This window comes from Protomyctophum parallelum, assembly GCF_964188405.1.
Source record: "Protomyctophum parallelum genome assembly, chromosome: 23".
Classification (NCBI taxonomy): domain Eukaryota; kingdom Metazoa; phylum Chordata; class Actinopteri; order Myctophiformes; family Myctophidae; genus Protomyctophum; species Protomyctophum parallelum.
The window spans coordinates 13,783,116-13,801,922 of NC_139715.1; the positions used below are offsets into that span (position 1 = coordinate 13,783,116).

Genomic DNA, 18,807 nt, shown 5'->3' on the forward strand with positions numbered 1-18,807 from the left:
ATAAAGTTAATGTGACTGAAAAAAAGATATCGCTGGCAACGGCAAAATCAGTTCTCCGCATCGCCAAAATAAATCTATAGGCCTAGTTTCATTCGTGCCATTATACTCAGCCAATATGCACAACGCAGCGCATGAGATTGCAGATCTTTGAATTTTCGGTGCGCGCAGTCACCATGTGAATCCAAGCAGGTCCTCACAAGTATAGGTACACCGCCAGGCTCCACAAGGTTCTCAGCGCAATGGCACGTCGATAAAAGTTGAGATTTTATTATTCAGGCAATACTCAACAGATTGTTATAATTCCATGTGATCTATAATCTGTGAAGTTTATATTTTCATTTGGGTGTAAGTAATGTTTTTATATGACTTATAAAACATGGTAGCCTATATTTAATGTCCACTGAGCTGTGGTGCGCTTCCTTGTTTTTAACACGGGGAAAGAGGAGGCGAGGTGCTGCGAGGCGCGAGCATGGCTCGCAGACCAAATGGGGCCGTCTCGCGGACCAAAAGCGGCCGCTTTTTTTAATGACTATTCGATTCAAAATTAAAAAATCGATTCCTGTGCGTATCGATTGAACGTCGATTAATCGATTTTTTTGGGTCAGCCCTAATATATATATTGATAACAAATAATGTATTATCCCCCAATTTTGTGGTGTCAGACCCTGTGAGCATCCAGATCCAGTCAAGTAATATGAAATGTCAAACATTGAAGTAATGCCAAACGTTATCTGTGTAACACCTATGCACAGGGGAAATGTACTAATACTTCAGGCAGCCTCTGCCTAGAGAACCATATCGACAAGCCCTATCGACATTTCAGTGGGATTGGAATTATGCAGGGCGAGATGCAGTGTGTACTTTAAAGACAGAGTTTCAAGTTAAATATGCTTCTCACTGGGAAGAGAAGTAGGCGTGTAAGACATACTGGACATTAGTTGACCACATGACGTGCTGTAAGAGCAACATGGCCGCCATGGCCCATGGGAATATGGTGAACTACTAAATGGCCATAATAATTTACTAATTTACAACCGGTGGTCCGTGGACCCCTGGTGGTCTGCGGAGGTATTGCAGGTGGTCCCTGGCCATGCATTAAACTTTTAATTAACTTTTAATAACTTCTTACTGTATGGTGTGTGTGTGTGATATGAAATGTGAGCTTACCATAAGCTCAGTAATCCTTAATCATATTCCACCATATTCAAACAAAATCACTGTCTTTTATTATATATATATATATATATATATATATATATATTATTATTTTTGTTATTAAGTGTTATTCTTGGTGTAACACACCCTATACATTCCTCACGCTTCAGTCTCCATCTCTCTCTTATCCTGCTGTCATCTGCTGCATGTAAGCCTATATTCAACTCTGCGTCGCCTTGCCAAATGCATGGCTGTTCCACTTAAAGCCTGCCAGCCCACTCTGTTTGAGATTACCGTCTACCTGTCACCTTGCTCATCCGTTTCGCCTTATCCATCGGCATGACAATGATGGCAGACATTGCCAGAGAGAGGGAGAGAGATCGAGAGAGAGATCAGAGAGATCAGAGAGACAAGATGAGATATTAGAGATAGAGAGATAATAGAGATAGAGAGATATTAGAGACAGATATATATTAGAGATAGAGATAGAGAGATATTAGAGAGAGATAGAGAGACATAGAGATAGAGATAGAGAGAGAGATGTTGTTCAGCCGGCGCACTGAAAGCCTTTTTCATCCCTCCGTCTTGTGTGTTGTGTAAAAAAAAGTGTGGTGCACTAGCTGGAGCGAGTCGCTAGGAATCCACTGGGAACTGAATTCTGTCTTCCATTTATATTATACTATACCTGAAACATAAGGTGTTGTCCTTGACATGAAAATGTTTGAGAACCACTGATATAGAAACATGGGTTTCTCAGAAACAGGATTTAGAAGGCATTTGTAGAATCGTCCTCAGGTCTAATGGGTTAACTGTTGAGGAGGAGGAGGAAGAAGAGGATCAACCATGATGAACCATGGTGTGGTGTGTCGTTCATAAGAGATATGAGAGATAAGAGATGAGAGAGATGAGAGATATTCGAGACAGATATATATTAGAGATAGACACTTAATTTAATTTACACACATTAGAGATAAACACTTAATTTAATTTAATGGGTTATATATTAAAAAGCTGTATTTCATAGCTACATAATCTGTATAGGTTATATTGGCATAAGAGTAAATGCTTGTGCTGTTTTGTGTTTTAATAATTGTAGGCTATATATAACCTGTGATCATGCTGAAACTGAAAGGCCAATAAACAAGACACTGTGACTGAAACATGTGCAGCCTAGTACTGTACATACAGCATTTATTTGTATTTGATTAATGTCCATTATGGCCTGTGGTCTGGTGATTCTGAGGATTCCATTATAGGTAGGATGGATGGATGGATGGATGGATAGATATATAAATGGGACTTAAAAAGCAGCTAACCAGTGCATCAGGTGGATAGTATGAATTATATATAACTTAACAACATAGTTGCAGCATGAACGACACACCACACCATGGTTAATCATGGTTGATCCTCTTCTTCCTCCTCCTCCTCAACAGTTAACCCATTAGACCTGAGGACGATTCTACAAATGCCTTCTAAATCCTGTTTCTGAGAAACCCATGTTTCTATATCAGTGGTTCTCAAACATTTTCATGTCAAGGACAACACCTTATGTTTCAGGTATAGTATAATATAAATGGAAGACAGAATTCAGTTCCCAGTGGATTCCTAGCGACTCGCTCCAGCTAGTGCACCACACTTTTTTTTACACAACACACAAGACGGAGGGATGAAAAAGGCTTTCAGTGCGCCGGCTGAACAACATCTCTCTCTCTATCTCTATGTCTCTCTATCTCTCTCTAATATCTCTCTATCTCTATCTCTAATATATATCTGTCTCTAATATCTCTATATCTATATTATCTCTCTATCTCTAATATATCTTGTCTCTCTGATCTCTCTGATCTCTCTCTCGATCTCTCTCCCTCTCTCTGGCAATGTCTGCCATCATTGTCATGCCGATGGATAAGGCGAAACGGATGAGCAAGGTGACAGGTAGACGGTAATCTCAAACAGAGTGGGCTGGCAGGCTTTAAGTGGAACAGCCATGCATTTGGCAAGGCGACCCAGAGTTGAATATAGGCTTACATGCAGCAGATGACAGCAGGATAAGAGAGAGATGGAGACTGAAGCGTGAGGAATGTATAGGGTGTGTTACACCAAGAATAATTAAGCTTTAACCCTGAATTAAATAAAGGTTTTTCCTAAATGAAATTGGTTAATTCAAGTTAAATAAAGGGGGTCGAAGTAGTAGTTTTGTTAAATAGTTATACATTACCACAGTAATCATTACTATAGATAGTGTTTGTTCAATAAAAGGGCTTTCCGCATATCTCCGGCTCTTAATATTTTTTGTGCCGGGTCCGTATATATACGAACCCCCGACGCTAGGGGACGCTAGGCGACCTTATCAGCAGGGACCGTATATATATACATATACTCCGTGTATATAATGGTTGACATCTCAAAACTGTTTATATTCTTTATTATTTTGTACCTTAGCTTCCGCAAAGTGGTTTCTAGTCTTTCTGGGGTCCCCACACACACACACACACACACACACGCACACTAACACCCACACAAACAAATGCACACACACTTGCACTTGCCTTATTATTAGCCTATTGTCTCAACAGTCTCAAATCATTACATTCTCCCAGGCTTGATGCATGTCCACTATTATTGTGCTGCAGGTAACTTACTTCGTCTCCCACCTCTCACAGCTCAGGATTAGCTTCTCCATAGCCTCGGTACCAGGCTTTCATTTTTGTTGGTGCAAAAATGGAAAGCCTGGAGGAACGCATTGGCCGCTCTGGTCTAAAAGTGGGAGTCAACCCTTCCGGGTGGGCGTCGCTCCAAATTATGTGACGTAGCGCTGCACTAGGGGGGAGAGGAGGGGCCGGGGGTGACGGACAGATCGATGAGATCCAATCAGGGCGTGCGCAAATCTCAGCTGCGACCCGCCCCTCTAGACCAGAAACCTAACACGTTAGCTCAGGCTAGCTTCTCCACCACTCTGACCTGCCTCAGATAAGCTAGGGGAATTGATTTGCACTGCAGGGACCATTGTACATGTGGCTGTGTGCAGTGCATGCACACCTGTAAAGTGTGTGCCATGTTCCTAGTGTCAATGTGTCTGTAAGAAAGTGCAAGTCCATTCTGCACTCGCAACTGACTTGGCTGCTGTAATAAATTGGAAAATACTGCTTCAACTCGGATAGCTGTGGTCAAAACAAAAGCCTCACGGTATATATCTGTATATCTGCCCATATAAAGTCCATTGTATACAGTACAATACAGTATAGTACATGTCTTATCAAATAACACCATTATAGGACGTAGGCTGCCAAGGACGAGTATACTTGTTTTATACTGTATTATACTGATTCGGCCTGGTGGAGACAAATATCTGTAAGTGGTTGGTCCATTGATAAACATAGTTCCCCCTCATTGACTTGAACGGTGACTGAGATCTTGACACCCTTTTATCTCAGATTCTAATCCAAGATTCAGATTTAAATGTTTCCGGTCGCGTCGCGGTTAAAAAAAATCATGCCTTGGTTGGTCCGTGATCCTCCCATGAATGGATTTCTTATCTATCTCAACAAAGAACGCTCGGAATGGAAAGATCGGCAGGGGCGAAATAATGAATTAATTAAATACATGGCAAGTATAGAGGGTATGCGCGTGACATCATCATCATACCCGGGATTTGTACGAGAACGCCTACAGAGTGGCAAAAAAACACTTCCTGGCCTTGACAGACATCCAAACAGAAAAGTCCTATTGCATTAAACGACTTTAAACAACATTAAACTCATTTTGCCAAGTCACTTTGACACTCGATTTTTCCCATTCACTTTATGCATGCGCATACCCTCTATTCAGACATTTGAGCACATGTATGCTGTGCTACATCATTCTGGTATTGTAGCCTAACAATTTGCACACGCACACACAAGCGCACGCACACACACACACGTCAAATTTCAAGAAAGAACTATTCATTGACGCTAATTTGCAATACAGTATCTCCATGTTTACATTCCAGCCACATTGAATTTGCTCACACAGCATATGGTATTTTCCACATTCCTTATTCCCATTACTAATTAGCTGGTGGTGCTCACAAAATTATAGCGTATACTACAGATGGGCCAAAGTTTTCCATCTGTCACTATTTCACTCTCACAGTTTCTGCACTCATCGCTCATCAACTATTAAATCATAGACCTGTTATCAGCTGAGAGTATTTACTCTGCAAATACTCAGGAAATCGAACCACATTCATTCTTGGGCATCCCTATTCTGGGCATGCCATAATAGTAGGCGGACATTCACCAACAATATTGTTCGTCTTGTGCGACATCTGTGCAACATGTAAGCACAATAATTAAGCCACAAAATATCCGATCTGAAATAAAATACTGATTTCTCTCCACCTTAGTAGGAGATGTCCTAAATCAACAAAATGAGTGCCCTCATTCTAGACTTCTGCCTGGTATGTTTCTCTAATATATTCAAATGGATTTACATATAGGACACATTTACATACCCCCGAGCCCACTGGCACACTCATCCACGGAAACACTGTGCATAGAAGAGGCATTGGAGGGCCACAAGTTGTACGGGTTACAAACACCACCGTAGGGCTTTTCTTGTGTGTCAGCCAGCCTCCCTGTTTACAGTTGTGTGTACGTCGTGTGTGTGTGTGTGTGTGTCTGTCAGTGTGTGCACAAGTTGCTGTCACATTAACCACAAGATAATCAGTGATTTGCCTTGTTGCTTCCTGCTCCACTTCTGCCATCAATGCTTGCAACATTGCTTGGACTTGTCTCTCTGTGCGTACATGTGTGTGCCGTGCGTGCACGTGCATGCATGTACTGTATGTGTATGCCTGTGCATGGTGCACAGTACATGGTACACATGGTACACATCTTTATATTATACATTTCCCAGTGTTTGATCTGGGCCTGGAGTTACAAGTTAGTTGGTGCAGTGAAGGTACTTTTGGCTCTGTCCTTGACCGCGGTTGACTTGCCACAGTGCATCGTCAAATTAATGTCTTGAATGTTTTATGCGCTTGCCCAGCCCACGCACCTTCTGGACCCCTAGCCATGTCCTGTCCTGCTGGTTATGGTTTTTCATAATTGGCTGGGAGATGTGGAGATTACGGTTTATAACCACAAGCCAATATCTCTGGATTATGGAAGGATTGGTGCTAAATCATTTTAGTCATCTCCGCCAGGCAGTAGGCGAGGAAGGAAATTATGTTCTTCTTCTTCTTCTTCTTCTTCTTCTTCTTCTTCTTCTCAATGTTAAGTGTTAGTATTGCAAACAAGCAGTATAGCCTACTGTTTGATACATCACTTTCTTTTTTTTTTGCTAAAAACTAATTGCTCAGCTAAGATACAGACTCAGAGTACAGAATTGTGTTGTATTTGTTTGTTTGATTTATTTCTCCAGTTTCATAAGAAAAGCTTACGTCTAATCTTTGTACAGTCAAAGTAATCAACACAAACTTTGTTAAATAAATAAATAAAATTAAAACTAACATTTTTTTGTTGTTGCATGGTTGGTTAGTAAAATCAACATCAACTCACCCCTTCCTCATGTATCAACTCTGTCTGAGGGTACAAATGGAATGGTTCATCTCGCCTCAATTTATTATCACTAATTTTATATATTTTTTATATTTATTTCGTATTGTAACACGTGGATATCCAAGGTTTCCACCTGACAGCGACGATTATGTAAACGGGGTGCGTGATGGCGGGCAGCCATTGGGAAGAAGATGTACTTATAGGGCACACACACACACACACACACACACACACACACAGTGGGCTACTGTACTGTACTGTACCTGTATGCATCTATAGATCATTCAGTCACCGTTGTCACTCTTGTATACACAATGTATCTCTCTTACGCCCTCTCTATACTGACACAGTTCTGTACACGATGAACTCTGGATCAGAACAGCTCTCTGACAGAATGAATGGACCATTGTAAGCGCTTTGAATATGCATGTAGTGCATGGAAAAGCGCTATAAAAAATGCAATCCGTTATAGTTCGTGTCATGTTGTGCACTGCATTACGTGGCATTAGATCACATAGCACTACCCTCCGCTATACTGTACTGTACATTAACATTAGTATGTATGTCTGCTTTGCATTTGAGATTCAATATTTCATAAGAAAATCGTAAGCCAATGAGTAAAAAAATATGAACAAAGAAAGGATGTACATCGATCCATGGGTGGGTGTACAGTATGTTCACACTGCACAGTATGAGTGTATACAATATACATACAGCATATATGGCATTGAGTGATGTTATTGAGTTGCCTGACATGTTGCATTGAGGGCCTTTCAAACGTGAAGCTAATAGCTATATAACGCGCCTATAGTTTATTTTCAATGAGACCTGCGTTTTCGCAGGCCCGTGAATTTGTTGCACGTGTGCTCGTTCCGTGCACATGCCCGCGACTCACCAGACCTGGATACTGTTTAGCTTTTTTTTACGCTTGGGTTGTTGCGCCCCTCTTGAGCAGACCTGGAGGAGACCTGTCGTTGATCCAGGCATCAACGCCTGCGTTCCTCGCTTCACGTTTGAAAGGCACTTTATGCCTTGTTACATTATGTTGTGTACACACACTACATTAGCTTACCGGTACATTACATTAGGTTGTACATATAGGTCCCGGTTGTGTGTTACGTTGTGACAGTATGCATTACATTAGGTTGTACATATAGGTCCCGGTTGTGTCTTACGTTGTGACAGTATGCATTACATTATGTTGTGTTGTTGTAGCTGCAGTGTTACATTGTGAGGAATCTCTCGCAGCTGTCTTATATACTCAGGTATACTGCAGGTACAAATCAGGTGCAAATCAAACAGTCATATCGGTAGAGGGGCACGTACGGACGGTGTGTGTGTGTGTGTGTGTGTGTGTGTGTGTGTGTGTGTGTGTGTAATTGCGTTCATGCGTGTATCTTTGACAAGCCCTTGTTTTGGAGTGTGTATCCTTGTAAAGTGCATGTCCTGAAATGAGTGTCCGCACATGTTTGCTTTAGCAGTGTGCACCTGCACTTTGCACCACAGCCCTCGTCCCAAATGTGCACACGGCCCTCATACTTCACAAAATAGCTCTTCTTTTAAGAAAGACTGGATTGTAGCAAATGGGGGACGGGGGCATAAATCTGCCACTGACACCCTCAGTGAAAGTCATTAGTCAGCCGCCATCGACCCTGGTCCTTTGCCATGTCACGAGAACCACCTCCAATTCCCTCTCTGTCTCTTGCTCTCTGCCTCTCTCTGTCCCTCTCTGTCTCTCTTTGCCTCTCTCTGTCTCTCTCTTCCTCTCTGTCTCTCGCTCTCTGTTTCTATCTGTCTCTCTCTGCCTCTCTGCTTCTCTCTGTCTCTGTGTGTCTCTCACTGCCCCTCTCTGTGTCTCTCTCTGTCTCTCTCTGCCTCTCTGCTTATCTCTGTCTCTGTTTGTCTCTCTCTGCCCCTCTCTGTGTCTCTCTCTGCCTCTGCTTATCTCTGTCTCTGTTTGTCTCTCTCTGCCCCTCTCTGTGTCTCTCTCTGCCTCTCTGCTTCTCTGTCTCTGTCTGTCTCTCTCTGCCCCTCTCTGTGTCTCTCTCTGTCTCTCTCTGCCTCTTCTCTTTTCACTGAAACCATGTCCATGTATCCCCTCTGTCTTTCCATCTCTGTACACCCCCCCCCCCTCAATTAAATTAATTTCAATGGGCTTTTTTGGTATGAGAAAACATACGTTTACATTGGCAATGCAAAAAGTGAAACAATCAAAACAAAATGGAAAACAATACAATTGAAAGTCAGAATCTCTAATAAATCAATTTCCATTTTTCCAATAATTCAATTTCGATCACTTGATGCGTGTGTGTGTGTGTGTGTGTGTGTGTGTGTGTGTGTGTGTGTGTGTGTGTGTGTGTGTGTGTGTGTGCACCGATGATGACATAACTTCTGTCCGTGGCTAAGCTAACCTACCTCACTTCACCTAATCTACTCTGAACAGCGTACTGTATTGTGCTGGCAGCAGGCATAGGAATTCACTCCCAGAGTTCCTATACAAACATGGAGTCCCCCATACTGCCGTCATCAATATGACGTTGGGCCTTGTCCAAATATGGAGCACCATATTTGTCATTGTGACATATGTCACAATTTGTCATTGTGGCAGAGATATGTCACATAAGACCCTCCTCCAAAATCACTTACTCCTCTCATTATCAGGAAACGGAGTTATGGCCAACGACGTGGCGAGCAACCTGTCTCGCGTCCGGCACGTCGTGCTGGTGCTGTCGGGGAAAGGAGGGGTGGGCAAGAGTACCCTGACCGCAGAACTCGCCCTGGCGCTTCGACACGCGGGGAAGAAGGTGGGCATCCTGGACGTGGACCTGTGCGGGCCCAGTATCCCGCACATGCTGGCCGTGGGTCGACCCGAGGTGCACCAGTGCGACGCAGGGTGGGTGCCAGTCTACGCCGACGCCCCCCAGCAGACCCTCGCCCTCATGTCCATCGGCTTCCTGCTGGAGGACCCGGACGACGCGGTGGTGTGGCGGGGACCCAAGAAGAACGCTCTCATCGGTCAGTTCGTGTCCGACGTGGTGTGGGGAGAGCTGGACGTGTTGTTGGTGGACACTCCACCCGGTACCTCCGACGAACACATTTCCGTAGTGGAGAACCTGAAGAAACACGGGGTGGATCACGGCGCCATTCTGGTCACGACGCCCCAGGCGGTCTCAACGGGGGACGTGAGGAGAGAGGTCACCTTCTGCAAGAAGGCCGGCGTGCGCATCCTGGGAATCGTGGAGAACATGAGCGGCTTCGCCTGCCCCCACTGTTCCGAATGCAGCAATATATTCTCCAAGGGCGGCGGCGAGGAGCTGGCTAAGTTGACGGGATGCCCGTTCCTGGGTTCCGTGCCCTTGGATCCCCTGCTCGTTACCCATAGAGAGGAAGGCAAAGACTTCATCCGGTCGTTTCCTGACACGGACACCTTCAGAGCTCTCGATGGTATTTGTCAGACTCTGCTGAGGACCCTGGAGGCAGCTTGAATAGCGGCCATTCTTTTAGTGTGGCGGCCCGTTGTTCCGATGTGCCGTGCATGGTCCAGCGTGGAACTTGCTCCAACTAGGCCAAGGGAGAACCACAGCAAAGTCAAGCCTCGTGACTCGTGACCTCAATACTTGAATCATGACGCAACTCTCCATATATAGGCCCCATCCATTTCTGCCTAACTGTATACTGTATTTTCTTCAAAAACATTTCTACAGATTTTGTCCACAAATCGATACGCATTATCTCTGGAACCATCCAATGCATGATACCATGCCAACTGACTATGATCGACTTCAAAAGTTCGCTTGTGGGGCACGCTATTGCCTAAAAATAAAATCACAAATCTGATCCGATCTGCCACTAAGTTGTATCACACATTGTGGGGCCTCTAAATATCGCAAAGCCAGAAGCAATCTGAGCTACCAATGTGTAGCAACATAAATGCTATATTTGCTCTCCATGACTGGCAGAGCCCTGGGTAGGCAACCTGACCTGGTAGAGATACAGTATGTGCCTCAAGTACAGTAGCACACTTTTGTAGTTTTTTTAGCCTAACAATTCATTATCTCATAGTTTCCACGAATACCAGCCAAGCCAGAGCTGAAGCACTGTAAGGGTATTGAATCCCAGTCTGCACAACTCAGATGCCCCGGCCTGTCTTATAGAGCTTTGACACATAAAGCTCCACAAGTATGATGGAGAACTAAGACATGAACACGAATAAACCACATTAGCATTTATGTCATGTTTTGTACTCATTGGGAATTAAACATTCCTATAATGCAAAGCTGATTGCACATGTTTCATGTCCAATGGAGATTAATAATCCTAACTGGATACAGTGCATCTCTCTCTCTCTCTCTCTCTCTCTCTCTCTCTCTCTCTCTCTCTCTCTCGTTTCTGTGCTTTGTGAAAGTGGCTCATTCCCTTAATGGAGCCAATTAAATCAAGAGGAGGATTCATGTTGATGCAGCTTCTTTGTAGAGAGCACACACACACACACACACACACACACACACACACACATAAGGACTTGAGCCATTCTCTACTAAAAGGATGCAAAGCGGTGGATGTTTAATTCCTGAATTTATCACAATGAAAGCCGGGCAGCCCAGTGACTTCTAATGGATCACTAGAGGATGATGATGAGTCGGTGAATATGTTCAAATATTTCCATGGCAAGGACCTCAGTAGGAAGGAAGGAAGGAAGGAATCAATCAATCAATCTTTATTTATATAGCACGTATAAAAACAACCGAAGTTGACCAAAGTGCTTCACAACAAGACAACAATAAACAAATTCAAATACAATACAGTGCCTAAAAAGGTTAAAATCAGTTCACATTAAAAGCAAGGGAAAAAAGGTGCGTTTTGAGAAGGGCTTTGAAGATGCAAATTGATTGAGCAGCTCTGGGTGAATTTTATGGTGAATAAAATAATCTTGAAATCGATTCTCTGTTTTATGGGGAGCCAATGGAGTGAAATTAAGACTGGTGTGATGTGATCATATTTTTTGGTACCGGTGAGGAGGCGGGCAGCAGCATTTTGTACTAATTGGAGTCGTCTGAGAGAGGATTGGGGGATACCATGATAAAGGGCGTTAAAGTAGTCTAGTCTAGAGGAGATGAATGAGTGGATGACAGTTTCGAATTGTTTGAGGGGAAGGTAGGGTTTGATTTTGGCAAGTTGACGTAGATGGTAGAAACTAGTTTTAACTAGAACATACTTGCTTGTTGCACACTAGTAGGCCATAAATGGCCAACTAGTGCGCAAGCAGAGCGCGCAAGTCCTTTCGACCGCTGTAAACTGTCAAATCTCAGTATCTCTGTGAAGGAACGTTTGAAATGATTAATGTTTAGATGTAACTATTTGCTACCTACTTTATACATATAAACATCTAGTATTATTAAGTATGATTCAAGTTTATATCTATATAAGAAATACTGTTTTATCGTTGTAGATATATTCTGGATCCCTTTTTAGTTTTTCTAGTCATACACATACACACCACGTACTCTGGTCCCAGCAGATCAGGCACAATTTGCTATTTTATTTTTTACTGATTATGTATATAGTATACGTATGACTAGCTCTAAATGATGACGTAAGAAATATATATAGTATATAGGCATATACTATATATGTATACATATATACTCTATATTCTATACTGTATAAAGTGTGTAGTTGTAAGTTGATTAGCGGTATACTGTGGTTACTTTGCGCCAAAAACAGTGACAGCTGTTCCGCCATTTGAGGCTTACGCAGAAAAACATCAAACCTGTGCCTGTGTTGCTGGACCAATGATGACGAAATGACCATATTTCTTACGTCATCATTTAGATCTAGTCATACACATACACACCACGTACTCTGGTCCCAGCAGATCAGGCACAATTTGCTATTTTATTTTTTTACTGATTATGTATATAGTATACGTATGACTAGCTCTAAATGATGACCATCATTGACCATCATTTCGTCATCATTGGTCCAGCAACACAGGCACAGATTTGATGTTTTTCTGCGTAAGCCTCGAATGGCGGAACAGCTGTCACGACGAAGGAGACCGGGCGAACATATTACTTATGTTCGTAACAACCGAGCTGATCTGTTTGTCGAAGTAGAAGTGGTTGTCGAATATAACGCCAAGATTTCTTGCACTGGTATGGATGTTAGATGTAAGGGGGCCGAGGTTGGTGACAGAGGGGATGGGGTGTTGTCCAAAGATGATGATTTCAGTTTTGTTGTCATTAAGGTGAAGAAAGTTTGCGTCCATCCAGATTTGAATGTCCTCTAAACAGTTGGTTAAGGGGTTGAGTGAGTTATTGCTGGCGGATGTGAGTGGCATGTAAATTTGGACGTCGTCAGCGTAGCAGTGGAAGGAGATGGCGTGTTTGGAGAGGATGGGTCCGAGGGGCAGCATATATAATAAAAACAGTAGTGGGGCCAAAATCGAGCCCTGGGGGACCCCACAGGTAAGGGGGGCAGCGGATGAGGAGAATTCACCCAGCTGGACGGAGAAAGTTATATCTGTCGGGTAGGATCTGAACCAAGTTAGGGCCATCCCGGAGATGCCAACCTGCTGTTCCAGTCTTGTAAGTAGGATTCGGTGGTCGACCGTGTCGAAGGCAGCGGATAGGTCCAGCAAAACTAAAATGGCAGGGCTACCGGAGTATAGGTATAGGTGTGCAGTGCCCTGAGGTCTGATATTTTGTCTATACAAAATCGTTGGAAATTCTCACATAGAGGAAGTGATGGGATGAGGGGGGAGGCATCACGGGGATTTATAAGGGAATTAAAAATGTTGAACAGTACCTGGGGTTTATGGCTATTTTTTGAGACGGTGTTCGAAATGAAGGCCGATTTAGCATTTTTAACAGCTCGTTGGTATGTAACCAGGCAGCCATTTAAAATCTCGCGGTTGACATGGAGCTTATTTTTATTCCAGGATCTCTCAGCGCGCCTGCATGCGCGTCTGAGGGATCTGGTGGTGTCGTTTAGCCAAGGCTCGGAAAGTGCAGTAGTGCGTTTTTGCCTGAGGGGGGCGATGGAATCTAGAATTAGAGTGCATGTTGTACTGAAGTCAGAGAGGAGCGCTTCCGCGGTGGGAGTTGTGATCGTGGTAGTGGGCGCAGAAGTGTGGAAAATTGTGATGCAGTTGACTGGTTAAAAGCGCACGTGTGGCGCACAGGATCGGTAGGTTTGGGAGGTAGGCAGGGGATTATTACAGTGAAGAGAATCGGGAAATGGTCAGAGGGACATGGGGGGCACATATATCAGATATGGTGATGGTTAGCCCCTTTGATAGAATGAGGTCCAGAATGTGTCCTTTTTCATGGGTGGGATTTGTAACGGATTGAGTGAGGTTGAAGGATTCAATAAGGGTAAGGAAGTCTTTGACGAGGGGCTTTGATGGACAGCCGACGTGAATATTGAAATCGCCCCAGAGTGAACAGTGGTCGTATTTGATCATTGACCATGACAGGAAATCAGAAAATTCATTTATGAAGTCTTTGCTTTTGGGAGGGCGGTATATGAGTGAGCAAAGCACGGGGGGGAAATTTTTTGCTCAAAGCATTGCAGTTCAAAGCTAGAGTATGAAGCTACGGGCTGAATTAGGGTGCAATTAATATTTTTTTTTTTTAATTGACGCTAGACCCCCCTCCCATCCCCTTCGTTCGGGGGGTACTGAAAAAAGAACGGTCCGGAGGGAGGAGTTCAGAAAAAGAGGTTGAGTCACCCATCGGGACCCAGGTTTCTGTTAAAAGCATAACATCCAAGTCGTGGGTGGTGATGAAGTCTTGCAATAAAAAAGTTTTTTCCTTAATGGATTGTGTGTTGAAAAGGGCCATATGTAGTTTAACGTCTGGGTTGGGTGATGGCGAGACGCGTTTTAGCGGTCGGAGGTTGCTGAGCTTGGTTAAGTAGGAAGGAAGGAAGGAAGGAAGGAGAATGAAAGAAGTGGGAATAGCTGAAACAAGATCATATTACATAATATGGGGAAAAATATGTGACCAGATTTGACTGAGAGCCTGCCATCGCGCAAATTCCAGCTTTTCTCAATAGTAGTCCCTCAGTCAAATTTGGTCACATAAAATATTTGGGAAAAATACTAATGACATGTCAAACTAATGACTAGCACCCCTCAAAAACATGGTTTGATATCCTTCTCCTATCACAGCAGCTCACGAATCTTGATGCTGTGTTTGCACATTGTTGTACTTCCGAGAGATAATATCTGTCTTGTCATTGGTCGTTTTTCTGATGTCTTGGTATAGTGGACAGACTTTTAGGAAATGTGGCTCAGTTTCCACTTAATTTTCTGTGCAGTGGGTGCATAGTCTTCTCTGGGGAGACAAGTCTGCCTATGACGGCCCTTCTCAATTCGAAGACTGCTCTGTGCGCACGCACGCACGCACACACGCACGCACGCACGCTCACTTCAACAAGCCGTACCGAAGCACTCGTGCCACATGTGCACACCTATACACAGAACAGAACTCAAAGACATGGCATTCAAAGTAAAAGCAAAGAAATTATGTTTCCCGAAGCAGGACTCAATTGACTGTGACAGGGCACTGAGGAGCAGGTAACGCAGTGTACCGCTGCACAGCTCAGAGGATTTAAGGCCTGTTTGGGCCATATCACCCAACGTGATTGATGTGGCGGAGGCTCAGAAGAAGACACTTGACACGTCCTTTTGTATTTTCACAGGAGGAGTGATCACATTTTGTTCCCCCCACCTTTCCAGGGAACCTTTCAAAGATGCAAAACACTCTTCCAGGGGAAGAGTAGCAATTTAAATCCCCTGCGGTGAAGATAGGATAAAAAGAAAGGCGGACAGACGAACCAACAATATACTTTCTCTCTCTCCTGACCTGTGAGACTAAAATAGTAAAATGTCACATAGTCCAATGTCAAATGCTTGTTACATTCCAGGGATGTGGAAAGGTCAGACAGTTAATTTCAACGAAGATTAGATTCAGGACTGGACATGGCCCTTGCTTGGCCAGCCTCCACAAATGGGGCAGTAGCCCAAGCCCACTGTGTGCGTGTGGTGAGGAGCAAACTATGAAGCACATCATAGAAGTGTGTTCCAAAGACTGGAAGGAGGATTAATTACCCTCCACACAGCAGACCAGGAGGCAACCGTTTGGCTTAAAGACTTTGCATTCGCTAAATAAAAATAATAACGAAGATTGAATAAACATTTGGTTTTCTATGAATGCATTTATAATGCATTGCATATAATTTTGTTATTTACCTCAAGGACTCTTCAATAACTACAGAGAAGCCACACTTGGCAGTTTAATGGCCATTCATCATGTTTATTGTAAAGAATATCACTCCGGTGGCGGTGTGTATAATCTCTGGCTGGCATTCGACTTGACAAAACATCACACTGAATGTGTTGGGCTGGACAAAGGTTGCATGAGGCCAGATGTATAAGTATATGTTAATGCCATTAGTGTCACTGTTGGATTATTTACCTTCCACTCAGAACCCTAACATTCCCTTGTAAAGGCAGAAAGCCTCATGAATCCTCTTCCACATCAGCAACCTTTCAGACTTTCACACAGTGAAGAGTATGGTAGAACATGGATGATATTTTCATTACTTTTTCTACCTATACAGTACTTACAGTATTCCCTGTTAATGTTCACAGTGCAAGGGGACACGGTGGCACAGTCGGTAGTGCTGTCGCCTCACAGCTATAAAGGTCCTGGGTTCGATTCCCGCTGGGGACACTGTGGGCATCCTCTCCTCCGCGTCATCAGTGCCCATAGACAGGGTTGGCGAAAGGGCCTTTCTGTGTGGAGTTTGCATGTTCTCCCATGTCTCCTAGGGTACCCTCACAAAAACACGCAGTAATCCTGGTCTTTAAAACTACCTCCCCCTGGCCACATGTGTGAGTGTGAGTGAGAGAGAAAGAGAGCTTGTGCGCATGCACTTATATCTTATCTAATCTAAGTCCATCATAATTCTGTTTGTGTAACCTGGATCAATCAATGATCATTGATTTCTTGAGAATAATTATCTCTGCGTGATGCGACATGTTGTCTTTCGATGACAGCTAGACCACCGTGCTCGCCAGGTGGGATGCATTTCCTGCTCTGATTCATACATGCCTGCATGCATGACAGAGGCATAGAGATTGATTAAATCAAATTTAATCAATCAGTCAATCAAACATCAGAGTCAGTCAGTAGTCACACTGTCACAACAGTAAGCGATAACAGAAAAGCATTGGCAGAATAATGAAATAACGTATTTACACTTTAAGGCCCTTATTTATCAACGCGGTGTACACCCACAATTGGGTGTACACTGCATTGATAAATAAGGGCCTATATGTCAACTATAATGTAGTTCAATATCTAATATAGGCAAAATGTGACCTTCGATAATTCACTCACATACGCTTTAGATGGAAAATATCACACCTGTGTGAAGTGAGGGGCGCTAATATATTAAAGTCTAACTCATGTTGCTATATGATTGGGCTATGTAATGGAGATGTAAAACAAACACGGACAAAACAAACATTAAACTCTCTTTATTGTTAATGGCATTTAATGTTTGTGTTAGGGACAAGGTGACGTAAATTTCCCTTCATTGTCAATGGTGTTTTTAATGTTTGTTTAACTAAGCACAAACATTAATCCTGTATATAGGAAGGGCTAGTGCTCCTCATAAATATGGCCAAGCACAGATCCATATTACACTGTAGGACATACAGTACTGTTACTGTTGAAGGCTGGCCAAACGCCAACTTTCTGACTAATTAACGTCAGTTAAACGAGGTCCACCATATTTTTTGAATGGTAATTATATCGTTTTATGATTCACTGACCATTTGTCACGACTGAGTATAAATTAGTCCTCGTCTCCGTAATTGTGCGCGAGCATATTGGACAAAATGTGGGCAGATGAAAGAAATGATCACTGGGGAGAAGAGGAAGTTGGTGCTGCTGTGCTCTAATGTTAAGCCTATACAGTGTACAGGCCTGATCGTTAGAAGACACAAACTGCAAGGATACTTAATTGGACACAGCCTAATGACTTACAGTAAATGCACATTAATTGTAAACGGCATCGACCATTTGCTGTCTTCTCTAACCATGGCAGACATGTTAAGTTAAAACCTATAACTAAGGATTTATAAAAATGTATGTCTCAACAACATACACCATTTTCCCTTTTTTTTCCTGGAGGGTGAAATGGGGCCGCTTTCATTTTCCAGAAGCGTCCCAGAAATATACTGCGCCTCAACAGCTATTGAATGAATCCAATTCCAACCTCTCTCACAAATACAATGTTGGATAATGGGTTTGTTCTCTCAACCCAGTAAGCCATCATTTTGAGTCTGTGACAAAAAAATGCAGGGCTTCTGAAGTGCACTATGGGGATGATATGAAAATTCACAGTGGCAGGCAGACAACATCAGTCTCACAACACAAGACAACAGAACACGACATCTCCCAACAACTATCGCACAAGCACAAGACACTACCACAACCCTCCATGACCTAAGCATCTGTCTCAGGGGGTGCATAGCATACGTTGGTTAGGCATACTAACAGCCCGACAGGCATTAGTCCGACAACGCCGTCGCTCCCGACATCCGTGGATAAAGCTCACCTGTGGCTCCCGACACGCGTGGCAGGTTAAAACTAACCTGTGGCTTAGTAGGTTAGGTTTAGGGTTGGGTTTTGGGTAGTGTGTCGGACTAATGCCTGCCGGACTGTTTGTACGTCGGACCAAACACATGCACCTCTGTGTCAGTGGTTTAAACGTCATTGGAGAGTGTGACGGTTCCTGAACACAGGGCTTGACAGATCATAACGGTCGAGAAGCCAATATTGCATGTGAGAGAAAATTGTCTCATAATCACGTGAGTGAAATGAGGGACCTGTGCCAGTTCCCTGTCACGGCATGACTATCACAACAGTCAGGGCCTCTCACAAGAAGTACTTTTCTCACCTTTAGTCACGCAGCTTCTTTTCCCATTCAAGTCTCATTCACTGCCTAGGGCTGTCATTTTAAAGAGAGAACATCTTTGTGAGTCCCTGACAGTCTGTCCTCTCACCTCAGGGTAATATAAAGCGAGCGAGCT

At 43.5% G+C, this 18,807-nt stretch overlaps 1 protein-coding gene across 1 annotated transcript; it reads left to right on the plus strand.

Annotated features, from left to right (window-relative positions):
- Positions 1-9,370: 9,370 nt before the first annotated feature.
- LOC310853905 (cytosolic Fe-S cluster assembly factor nubp2-like) lies at positions 9,371-10,183 on the plus strand (the record flags this gene model as incomplete). Its single annotated transcript, XM_083758377.1, has 1 exon — positions 9,371-10,183. The coding sequence occupies one exon, from the start codon at positions 9,371-9,373 to the stop codon at positions 10,181-10,183; it is 813 nt and encodes a 270-aa protein (XP_083614503.1).
- Between the last annotated feature and the right edge of the window lie 8,624 nt (positions 10,184-18,807).